The sequence below is a fragment of the Buceros rhinoceros genome, unplaced genomic scaffold (assembly GCF_000710305.1).
Source record: "Buceros rhinoceros silvestris isolate BGI_N320 unplaced genomic scaffold, ASM71030v1 scaffold13057, whole genome shotgun sequence".
In the NCBI taxonomy this organism is placed as follows: Eukaryota; Metazoa; Chordata; class Aves; order Bucerotiformes; family Bucerotidae; genus Buceros; species Buceros rhinoceros.
In genome coordinates, this window is record NW_010424047.1 from 17961 (window position 1) to 30789 (window position 12829).

Genomic DNA, 12829 nt, shown 5'->3' on the forward strand with positions numbered 1-12829 from the left:
ACAGAGCAACAAATTATAATCTTGGCTCTAGTAGAAATTCTATCAGAATAAAGTTAGGGAAATACAGAATAACTTTATTCTGGGCATACAGTCTTGGCAGGTATATATAAAACTGGGTCAAGATGATGCCAAAACCATAAGAAACCTCGAAACAAGATGCTTGTTGATACTTGTTGCTCAGTCTGTAGAGAATAAGGAAAGTGTCCTGGATTGTGTCATCAGACTCAAGACAGCATTTCTCTTCCTGTGTGCTCCCATATTTTCGTGCATAGGTCTCGTGGCCAAAGTGATGTGAGTGATGTCCCACGTTTTGGCCTTACGTAAAATAAGATGACTTGATTTGGGTCCTCATACGTATATCACGTGTGTGGTTGTAAACACATATATGAGTCTGTGCAACAGGTAGTCAAGTCCCAGTGCAGACTCTGAGGAGACATTCTTGTGTAGTGAAAGCTGGAGAGGTGTGGCTCCTTTTGTTAAATGCCAGACTTGCTGGTGCTTAGATGAAGAAAGGTGAGAAGATATTACACCTTCTCTGGAGTTTATGAGCTTAGTCCATCCTGATTTGAAAATCAGATTGGTCTCTGACAGCATGAACACACTTAGTTAGCTTCTCATGGTGATAACCTACTTTAAAGCCAATTTGTAACCTATTTTTCCTGTGTATCCACTTGACTTTACCTAGGTGGTTGGGTAAGATCACTTGCCCAGTTCATCTCCTAATACTCCCCTTTCTGTAGCAAGATACACTGTTAACTGCCCAGCTCTGGAGCATTTAATAAAATTCTGCAGTAGTTCTCCTGAGTAAGTTGTTGTCTCTTGCTGTGCAATAGGCCCTTTTACTCAGACGTTCTGGGCTGTATCACAAAATGCCACTTATTACAAAAGGAGAGGTGTACATGAACACGCTGCACTTGAGTATTGTCTTAGCAAAAAGTTTCCGTGGTGATTTTTCTCTCGCAGCTGCAAGGCACCTCTCTGTTCAATAGAACCACGGCAATTTTTTGTCTACTGCTTAACTCAGATTGCTGCCAAATTTCTCAGTTCATGAAACCTGTTCTTAAGCTTCACAGTGTGTGGGTAGGTGATAAAGTACCTCAGAAACAATGCATCCTATGTTGGTAAATTTTCTGGTCTAACAAAGACATCCCAAGGCAAAGGTACTCTGAAGTCTCTTAACAATGCTTTGAAAAAAAAAAAGTAGTATTTTTTTATACGATGTTTTATTTTCCCACAGCACTGGATGTTTAAGAGCACATGCTTGAGCTTCATGTCAGATTCTGAGGCAGCTAACTTAAAATACTTGCAGCAAATATTAGATCTTTTTTTGATTGGAGTTAATAATTTGTTTGAAAGCCTTTGAAGGAGGAATTTTGCTTGGTTTCCAGTTTTTTCAGCTCGTCTGGACAAGAGGCACAGCTAGCCAATTTCTTTCCATGCTTTATTCAGGTTTCTGATGCTTCTGAGGTAAGAAAATAACCTCTAGTTGTACGTGTGCCCTGTATAGTTGGTTGCAGATAGATAGCAAAGGTAAGTCATTGTCTGTAAGCCTTCAGGAACTGCTAATGAAGGAATGGAACTGGTTATTCGGAAACTCGGTATGAGAACGTGAACGTGTTTCAGTGTAAATAACACAGTAGAAATCTACCATATAATGGATGTCTGTTGTATTTGTAGCTATATTGTGGTATAGTGAGGGCTAAGTCAGTATGAGACCTTCTGTAGCCCTACTCCTATTTAGCTTGCTGTTCTTTGCCTTTGTCCTGTAACTTGTGCTTGTTACTCACTTGGTTTGTAACCTTTTTGATTTCCCAAGCTTAGGTTAGTGTTTCTTGGAAGAACTTACCTGAGAAATATGTTGCAACCATGCTGGTTTAATGAAACCAACCAGCAAACCTCTCCAAGTGTGAACTCACTCTGTTTTAGGACCCAAAACTAATATGGAGCTCAGTACAAGAAACAGATGGAGTTTAATCTACAATAGTTAAATCTGCCTGTATCATGACTTTTATGCAAACGAAAATCTTGATACATGTGATTTCCTCTTTCTAGCTTGTTGGAACAGTTTCTGATTAAACTGCTGATAGCTGCGCTCAAGAAATGCCAAACTGACAGCCTTGGAGATGGCAATCTTTTGAAGGAAGTAAGATACCGAGTTTGGATACCTGATAAGCAGCATTTATAATTTTGTGTTAATGTAGCTTGTCCCTAAGCCAGTTCTCATTGTATGTGGGTTTTGAAGCTGATTCCCAAACAAAACTGTATCCCTGCCAAATGCCAGAGTACTATTGCGCAGGGGAGGTGATGCCACGAGCTGGTAGAGCAGAAGGATGTTATGGAGAAACCAAGCTGCAGTTAAAAACGGCTGCCACAGCAGGCATCTGCATTTGCAAAGCCCTACTTCCCCAGCTGGGGTCATCGTGGTTTAACCTGTGCTGGCAGTAAAGACAGGAGTGCTTTGGACAAGCGCTGAAAGGAGTGAATCTGCTCTGTGGTTGGAACAAGCCTTCCGAGGGTGAAAAAGAGTTCCAACACAATGTTAGCCTTCCGTGTCCTTACAGCAGCTGGTGAGAATGTAAGTGCTGCAGTGTTTTTATAGCTGCTCAGCTTGCTCCGAAACATCTGTGGTGAAGATACCATGCTCTAAACACGGGGATAGCTGTTATCAGGGAGAGACAGCTGTGTACCAACGTTCTGGACAGTAAAGATCTCTTGCAGGATATATAGTGAGAGAACAGTCTTGCCAGATGGACTCTGCAGGAAGGTCGTACATCACAAATGCCGCATTATAAGAATTATTATACACAAATTGCTGCTAAGGCTCATCCAGAGCTATTGGAATAAAAAAATAGAAGAAATTTGACTGTGAAACAAAGGAAGAATTTGGCTTTTCAAGGAGAGAAAATTGAGGAAGTAGGAAAAATAAATTGTAAGCAATGATAGTTATGTGATATTTACTTTGAAAGAAGGGGATGAAAACTGGAAAAGTTGAAAATTGACAAGGAAACATGAGCTAGAACTAGACCACAAGTGTGTGTGTGTGGGGTGGGTGGGGGTGGTGGGAATGGGCCTATTATTTGATGCTTTAAATTAAAATTGGGAGATAGTTTCCTGTCACAGGCATAAAAATGACTGATGTTTGTCTTGGTAGTGAATTCACACAGTTTAGGGTTCTGTAGTGCACTTGAGTTGACGGTAAATGTTTGTAAGTGAAGTTCACCAAATTAGCAAGTGCAGCAGAATTCCAAGTGATGTGAGGGCTTCTGTTTAAGTTTTCCAGTTAGTGGGAACTAGAGGATTCATGACTGATGTATGTTTCACTTAAGACATGACTTGCGCAACAGCTCTGGGAATTCTAATTGCAATACTTGGTTATTTCTCTGCAACAGAATCATAAACAGTAGCACAATGCCCTTTTGGCCTTCTAAAAAAATATATTTTTTCTTAAAAAACCCCCTAATAAGCAATCCTTACTTCTTGTGAAACTGCAGGATCATGGTTTTGCACATATTTGTTTCCAAACTGTCAGCATACACAAAGGGAGTGAGAGTCCCCCACAGGTTCAGAGACATACGTGTCTTTGAAAAGGTCACCTCTACCTCATGAACATTTTACCTTTACAAATACCGTCCAATGATGCTGTAAGTTCTGATTGAAATCCAGCAATAAATAGTAACGAGGGGTAGATATTTATTGGCTTAGGTACAGTCAGGGTGGCACAATGAGGTCAGCAGTAAGGTGCGTAACCTGTACCTGTGTTTACTCTCGGTTCAGAGCTGAAAGAGCAGGTCAGCAAGGGGATGAGAGGCAACCATCATGGGTTGCAACAAGAGGAATTCCAGTCGAATGTAAGGGAAAAAAGAAAATGATCACAATATGAGTAAGCAAGCACTGGAACAAGGGGCTGGAAAGGTTGTATAATCCTTGTCCTTGAAGACATTGAACCTTCCACGGGACAAGGGCCTGAGCAACCTGACCTCACTTAATTGGGCTCAGGCAGCTGGGCTAGATGACATCCCATCAGAAATCCACTCTAAATTTATCTGTCATGAGGGGCACCTACTTCTGACTGATATAGACAGGGTGGTGTTAGATGCCTCCTGTATCAGTGAGCAGCTGGTGATGGACCACACCAAGAGCCTGCCACAAGAGGGAGGCAATGCTGGCTTGGCACAGCCCCAGCCCCAGGCTTGTGGGTACCGGGTGGGCGGTAGCTGAACTGAAAGCTCTCACCGACCTTGTATAAAGGGACGGTCTCCAAATGCCTGAGTGTGAAGCCTGAGACATGCGAGCAAAAGAAATAGAGGCCTTTTCTCGGTTGCTGCTCTGATGCTGGGAGTATCTGGTGCCAAGCTGTAGCTGTTGCATTCGGCACAGTGGAATGTGGATTTCAGCCCCACTGCGTTTTCCTGCGAAGGTAACCTGCTCCAAGGAGCCTTAAGATCAACAAGAAAAAGCTATAAATATCATGTTAACTTCCACTTTGCAACTCTGCTCAGTCAGCGTGATAAAGCCGTGTGGGTTTAGTACTTTAAACGTTGTTTAAATAGGGATGCCTAATACACATATTCTTAATTCTGTGTGGTGTGTGTAATACTTCCTCAGTTTTCAAGGACTGACTTCTGCATGATTATATGCTTATGTGTCTTTTTTTACCTAAACAGTTTCAAAGGCAAATGAGTCTTACTGTTAAAGTGTAAAGAATATTTAGCATGAAAGCTGGAAGGTACTCTTATATAGCGAATCTACGGGAAATTCTTATAGCTATTAAAACCAGCATTTTTATACAAATATATACAATGAAGACTTGGAAATGTATAGATGATTTCTGTTAGCAGTGAAACTGCTTGAAGAACATGTAGTACACTTTCTACTTAAGTCTTCCTGTGGAGTTCATATTGATGGAAATATTGTAAATTTTGGTCCATATATTTACTATGTGTAGCAGTTTTTATAGTGTCAGAACAAGTTATTGTGTTTAAAAAAAAAAAAAAGGCTTGCTACTTTCTCATGCAGCATTTTGAACTGACAAACGATGTGGATTTCTAGAACCCAGAAGCAATTGTACTGTACTGTGCTACAGAGCACATAATAAGCTATAAAATCTTGGTCTTCCCTTTAGAGGAATTTTGTCAGGATCTGGCAGAGTTCTGGAGATACAGCCTGCAGATCTGATCTACATTTTGGTTGGAGGATTTTGAAAGCAAAAAATGCTTTCAGAAATTAATTTGCCTTTGTGATGCCAGCTTGCTAAACTATGCTGATGCTTAGGCCATTTTTTGACCTCTCCTTTTCAACATTTTGCATGTTGAGCTGCCACAAACAAATTTTCAGGTTTCTAGATTAGAGATACAGGGTTTTTTCACTGCAATAACAAAGTCTGCATTTGTGGGGGAAAAGGAAGTCTATGTGTGCGCTTTGACATTTGAGAGAAATCTTTATGGTTGTCACAAAACAGAAACGAAACACCTTCTGATTGTTCTCTATCCTTTACTGTTCTGGAAAAGTGCTGTTTCACTGAAGTTTTTTGCTCTCAAAATGCAAGTATATTTCTGATCCATGTTTATGGAAGAAAAACTTCTTGTGTTTCCAGTAACTGCTCTTCCTCAAAATCTTCTGTTTGCATGCCATGGCCAGAAGAGAACAAAGTGCTGTGTGTTAGACTGGAAAAATGTGGGTAGCACAAAAAAAAAAAGCCCCTGGGGTGTATGAAAATGTGTTCTTTAAAACAGTTCACAGCCACCTCTACTGAGAGCTCCTCCCTGAGTGTGCTGCTTAACGCAGCCGTGAGCGAGAGGCAGGTAAACTCCACCGTGGCACAAACAGGCTGTGAGAGCAGCATTAGAAATACTTTGGAACTGGGCAAACCCCTCCTGAAACAAGTGAATCTGTCAGGAGCAGGGGCTGGAGAGGCTGTGGCTTACGCTGACCCTGGCACAGAGAAGAGCACGTGTTAAACGAGGGACAGGACGTGGGATAGGAGGCCCAAATGGGGTGACTGGGAGGAAGACCATTCCTTTCCTATCGCCTGCTGTCTATAGCTTTGAAAGCTGTTGTGGGCCATTCAACAGGGAGCACATTTGCACGGGGAACTCTGGAGCAGTTGTTTGCTTGAGTCTGTACATGCTGTTCAGCGGGTTCTGGTTTGCATTCCAGGAAAAGCAGTGTTGCTAGATCTGAGAAAGCAGAAAGCGCAAGTTAATGAAAGCCAGCTGACCTCTTGCGGCACACGCTCGTGGCCAGCCCTTCCACTGAGGTCAGCACTCGTAAGCTGGACAGTTTTGCCTGATAATGTGTGCTCTTCCACAGTGCTGCAGAAGTGGTTGTCAGCCTGTTCTAATTTGTTCTGCCTTTGAGAAATTATGCCACAAAGCATATCTGTCCTGAAGTTGAAAGAATGTTAGTAACTTAGTAATCAGATCAAATTAGCAGAGCTCGTATTTGCTTAAAAATTACTGGATTCAGCAATTTGAATTTGTCAGAAAGTCTTAAAAATTGTGGACAGGAGAAAACCACAGTGAAGTAAAGGATGAGAACCTAATAGAGAAATGCTGTAGCTATCCTTTTCTTAAGGTATGAGAAATCTTTCTGGAGTTAAATTCTCGTTTGTATCTGTAATAATTTAAGGAATCATTTTAAAGGAGAAAGCAATTAATCTACTTCAGCTGCAAAGAAGACTTGCCAACTGAGGTTATATTGCATCTGAAAAACTTGCAGTCTCCCTGTGCGGTGGATCGCATGTGAAATATCCCAGCACTAGGGGAACAGATAAACCTGACATGCTTCAGGGCTGCTGAGCTCAGAAGGAATTTCAAGCAAAAATTGAGGAAGATTTTAAAGATGCTTGATGACATGGTGGATTTCAAAGGGTTCTGTATTTTTCTTAAAAACATACTTTATAGTACAATGCATGTGTTCTGCTCCTAAAAGTATGTTTAATATTTGCATATTATTAATTATGTGTAATTATTATTTAAGGAATAGGGAGAACTCATGCTTTTGCCAGCGGTCAGCAAGGAAGTTTTTACCTAGGATCCTGGTCACCTTGAGTTGCCTGTGCTATTGCAACTGAGCTGCTGCCATGATCTGAGGTAATTCAGAGCAACACTAGGATTATTTACATGACATTCCAGCATAACTGGACTGTGTGCGGGGTGGTGAACCTTCTTCATTCTTCAGGATGTGGTACTACCTTGAACTGTGAGCTCTATTTTATTCCACTTTATATATTTGATTTGGTATAATTCAACAAATCTAAGTATTAATGTAATGATTGTCATGAAGTATTTTAGTGAAGAATAAGTTGGGAAATAAGGACTTCAAATAGGATGAAAGGAATGTCGTTCCCAACTGAGATTTGTGGCACTTAAATAGCTGTTTACTGAATCCTCTGTGCTGAGGTCTGTCCTGTCTGCTGGAAAGGAGACAGAGGGCCAGGCAGCTTGCCCGTGCTTCCAAAGATGGTAAATGACAGCAGCATGCAGAAACCTTTCCTTATTTACTGTGAAAATTTCCATTAAAATGTATCTATTTTAAAAGAGCAACCTCCCTTGCTGCATCCTTATATGGCAGATATGGCCATTCTGCTTCCTTACAGCTCTGCCCTCTCTGCTGTGGGAACGCTCCGTGTGACGTTCACTTCCTCAGCATTCATGGCTTACTGATAGTAATTTCCTACTCTCTGCTGTGGGAACACTCCATGTGATGTTCACTTCCTCAGCATTCATGGCTTACTAATAGTAACTTCCTAGCCAGAATGTAAACCAATGGTAGAAGCTAACTAGTGTGAAGTAGTAAAGCTTTATTTCTGCAGCACATGTCTGCAAAGACTCCCTTGGTGCCTGTTGCAGCTCTCCAAGGACTGTCATTGTTCATTTTGGACGGTGAGCTGATGGCTGTGTGGTGGGGTTGAGAAGTAGTCATGCTCTCGATGAGAGATGGAAAGAGACATTTGGGCTCTGAAGTGTAGCGTGGAAGAAGAGATGAAGCTGCATTTTGCACCTCCCTCCTTATCTCTTCCACACTGTGCGTGTTTGTATGTTGCACATCTGTCATGTTTTCTGCAGCTGGAGAGGAGCCAAAAGGAAGAAGAAAGTTTTCTCTTTGTGCTCCTTGTCTCTTGTAGTGTTACACGTTTCTTTGGGGCAGACTTCGGGACTGTGGGATGCTCAGCTGCGGTGCCTAACTCGGAGCGCAAGAGATGTGTGTCAGTTCCTGGAGCAGCATCATGAGACTGTCTCTGGGTTTGTTCCATGAGACTTTGCTTTTCGTACCCCAGGGTTGGGAGAGAGGCGATTGGCAAGAGAAGCAGCAGGCTGCTGGACCTGGTTTACTTTATATCTTCACTGCATAGCACCTCTCAATTTTCCGCAGGAGGTTAATGAAAATAGATCACCTGTAAGCAAACTGCAGCCATTTTAAATGCATATAAACAGAATCCTACTGGAATCTTTAGTTTTTGGAACGTGCCCTCTTGCATAAATGGATTTTATTGAAAACAAGTAAGATAAGGAAATCAAACACCACATCCTAGTAATAAAACACAGCTCATATTTTGGATTGGATTTGGAATATGGATTTCACTGTTACTAGATATAATGTGTAAACCCATGTATCGGTGACCTGCCTCATTTTTTCCCAACAATATAAGCTACATATATTCAATTGATTTGAGTAAGGAGTAAGAGAGGCCAACTTGTTCAGCATTGACACATCATAGTTGTTTCCAATGACAATTCAAATACTTTCCTGCAAAAGGCAGTATTAAAAAAAAAATCATAGAAATTTACCCTCCTAGTAAATTTTCCTCTGTATACCAATATAAAGCTGTGGCAATGAACAAAAGCAGCAAAATCTCCTTTTCAGTCAGTCAACATGGGAAGAACACAGAAGGTTCCCGGTTATTGTACAGAGATGAGAGGAGTAAAGGCTGCTTTCACCAGCTATGGTACGAACCCCAGACAAATTAAAGTACTGCCAGGGAGTCAGCTGTGCTGTGGTGAAGGACAGTCTGAGTATCATCCCAGTCTTGGAAGGTCTGGTCCTTACTCTGATCCCGGGGGAAGCAGTTGGAAACCACTCCCATGAGAAAACCTGGAGGTGTAATTTACAATGTATGTGGATTCCCACGTTGTCCTAAGAGCCTAGCCAAAACCTCTTCAGTTTTGTACGTGAGAAGAACCTTGGTGTCAACCACTTCTGTTGTGTTTGTTCATGAATGAGAACACAGACTTTTAAGTAGCCTTGAAAGACAAATCTTTCAAGAGCACCTTCCTCTGGGTAGGGTTAGAGCTCTGTACTTCACCAACATTCTCTGTGGTGTTCCTTATGCCGTGGTTTTTATTGTGGGATATGTTACGGAGTGAGAGTTATTAATTTTCTGTAGTCAGTGGCACAACCCTCCCGGTATTGTATTTATACTGGGTCTGAATTTGTGCCAGCATACTACGGTGTTTATTCAGCTGTCCTGGAGCTTCCCTCTGAGACCACTTCAGGGCTGATTTCAAACCTGCTTCTCCATCTATGCTCCCTTTTGGATTTGCTTGTATGGCAATTTGCTTGTATGGCACTTCCTGCCAGATGGCCCCACAATTCAGTTCATCCCCAAATCTTGTCAAACAAAAAAAAGCATGAGCTAGTCCCTCAAAAGTGGAACCTTAGGAATTTTTTAGACTAGCAGTTTGCTCCTTTCTAAACCCCAGTTGCGAGGTCATTTCTTAATGTTTTTCTTTAACTTCATTATTTTGATTTAGAGAAAACATGCAAAATGGACTAATTTTTATTTCAAAACATCTCAATTGCACACCTTAATCAAACTTACACTGGCTTACTAAATATTAGTCTTTTACAAATGTATTTACATTTTATCAGGCCATAGGCAGGGCAAATAAGCCAGTTAACTTTTCCTTTGATTTACGCTCTGCATATTGCAGGTGACAGGAAAATGATTTAATATACAGGCTGGAAATATAAGGATCCTAATATGATTTTCACTGTGCTGCATTTCAATGTCCATTTCAATGGTTACAAGTCTGCTCTTATTTTGGCTTTGATTTTTATAATCAAAATGCTCTAGTAAGGGGAAGAAAGGAATGCATTCAGAGCAGGATGCCATCAATAGGTAAACTGCTTAGCATGGCTTGAATTTGCTTCCAGTGCCGCTGTCTCCTATGGATCTCCCTTGAGGTATCTGTGGCTTTATCGATATGTGGCTTTATATCAGGAAACCATTTCTTGGGTTTATGTCCACCTCCTGTTGCCTTAGAAAATTTACTTCAAGACAAGAGAAGCAAAGTATGCAGGCAAGATGAATTGCCTTGTAATTTTTCTCGTATTTTGGATATTTGCTGTTTGTTTTTCACCTTGGCAGATAAGAAATAGATTAAAACCAACTTCCTTTATCAGTAAAAACAAACTTTTGTGCTGCTAGGAGAATGTTTATAAATGTAAACTTTACTGACTCATAGTGGAAAACAAATGAAGAGTCAATTTTTTGTTGCTGTTGTCTTGGAAAAATTTGAGCGTTGGCTCTGCGGTATTAGAATTCTAAACTTTTGATTGGAAAGAATTCAGAGGACACATGCTGCTAATTAGGATGTCGCTCCAATGAATGAAGGGGGTGACTGCTCCTCAGCTCTATAAGTAATGCTGCCAGAAAGTCTAAATGTGGCGAGGGGGCGGGGAATAGCTCAACCTTTTCTCTGCAAAAGTATTGTCACCTCCTAGCAGATCTTATTTAATTTACCTAGAACAGGAGGCATTTCGGGCCTGTCTGTAAAAGTGCTTTTAACTGACACCTGAAAGGCTGTTGTCCAAGTGCTGTTATTTTAAGAGTAGGAAGTGTTTGCATTATGCTTGATGCTGTTGTCATACCTATTGCCTCAATGGAAATAAAATGGCCCTTTCAAGTTTGACGCATATTGTACTTGCTAAGGAGTGGAGATGTGGGTTTCAGTAGTTTTCCTCTGAAAAGACTCTGACGTGCTTGTGTTTTAACCCGACAGCTTACTCAGAAGCAGCTGATTTTTTGGAATTTCTCAAAAACAGTTTCAGTGATCATTTCAGTGGGAGGTTTCCCAAATAATCAAAACAAAGCAGATAATGTAACGATAAAACTACCTGATTATGCTGTTTTGGGAGCTGCTTTTTGGGAAGTGGGAGTCCAGGGTCTGTCAGGCTTACCCTGCTGCTCTGACTGAGGGGTTGGTTCCCTTCAGCAGTCAGCTGGTGGCAGCAGCAGAGCTTAAGGAGTGTTCATATGTGCAAAACCACAATATACAGAGATCTTAAAATCTTCTTTACAGTTTCTGCTGCTACCTTTCCTTCTGTTTACTAATCTCTTTCTTTCTTTCCTCCTGCAGAATTCACCCCAGCCTTACTAGCAGGAGAGGCATTTCGGCTCTGCCTATACCTCTAAGTCTACAGTCTCCACAGACTGGAAATGTTGCTGTTTCATTGTCATCAGTGAATAATTCCGGCATCTTTTTGCTTTGGCAAACAGGAAGATGGAAATTAAGAGAAGTACAACAAAGTTGCTGTGGCTGTTGATGTTCTTCTCTGATATTGTGCCATTCAGCTATGAGAAATCAATGAGAGAACGAGCTATCGAGCTGATGCAAGCCGCACGCTTAATTGATGGGTATATAAAATGTGTTCAACCAAACCCTCTTTGTGAATCTTGACAGCAAGGAGGAAATGCTAAAGTGTGTTTGGATCAGCAGAGACAGGCTGTTAATAGCATGTAGCACTTAGTTACTGTTGCAGTGACTTATCTGGAAGGAATTTTGGTTCAGCGGGTACTTACTGTAAGATCAAGTTATTCTAAATGCATTTGTGATTTGTCTGGTCAGGTTTCACCACTTAATTATTGTTTCCATTTACATAATGTCCTTGTCGCCTTCCCATAATTTAATGGCATCTTTCATTAGCAATGACTTCTGTGCAGAGCTAGAAAGCAGGCATCGTACCTGAAAAGGGACTTAAAAGTCCTTACAACCTGAAGGAATGATGTCTGTGGTGAGTGCATTTTGACCTGGGAACACAAACACTGATTATTCCCCCACAAGTACTTGCTTCTAAGGAGCACGGTGGCTGATTTCAGTTCTTTGATTCCTTCAGAAACAATTGGGAGAAAAACAAATACAGAGACAACAGCTAAAAAAATGGGAGAAGCGAAAAAAGTTTCTTGCTGCCCTAATTAAGAAATAAAGCTTGTTTGGAAAAGGAGAGACTTTCAAGCATATGTTACTGATTATTGGCAATTAATGGCCTAAGGAATTATCAACAGTGGAAGAAGTTAATTCCAGTGTTTCTGTTAGAAGGGGAAATAACGTATTTCTTATTACAAGCCCTACTTGTTTTCAATTCTAGCCACAATGACTTCGCGCTGCGGCTGAGAATACTTTACCATAACAGACTCAGTAAAGTCAACTTAAGAGAACTCAACGTGACTCACACAAACCTTGCAAAACTTCAGGCTGGCTATGTGGGAGCGCAGGTATGTATTGCCATGGCTGTGAATCTGAGAACATATTTTTATGTTTGCCTCCTTCCCAATCACAAGAGTGCTCTTGGCCTCGATTTTGGCTCTTCCTGTTGAAAAACTTAGAACAGTGAAACTGAAAACCCAGATACTTTTCCATAATACTTGTTTCAAAAGTTTGTGTTTTATAATCCGGGTACCCCCAACCAAACCAGCGGCATTTGTTTTGTGATAAAGTAAACTGGCATCTACTTTCCTGTATGTACTGTGGAGTGCCAGGAGGCTTTGATCATGTCTAGAGTGGATGCTCTCCCCTTGCATCGTAACTCTTCCTTTTGGGGGGGGGGG

At 41.2% G+C, this 12829-nt stretch overlaps 1 protein-coding gene across 1 annotated transcript in view; it reads left to right on the forward strand.

Moving 5' to 3' along the window:
* Positions 1–11504: 11504 nt before the first annotated feature.
* Positions 11505–12829, forward strand: part of LOC104497401 (dipeptidase 2-like) — an 8613-nt gene continuing 7288 nt past the window's right edge. The window contains exons 1-2 of the mRNA XM_010140646.1: positions 11505–11638; positions 12370–12496. Coding sequence (XP_010138948.1) covers positions 11505–11638; positions 12370–12496 — 261 coding nt within the window. The remainder of the gene's footprint in view (positions 11639–12369; positions 12497–12829) is intronic.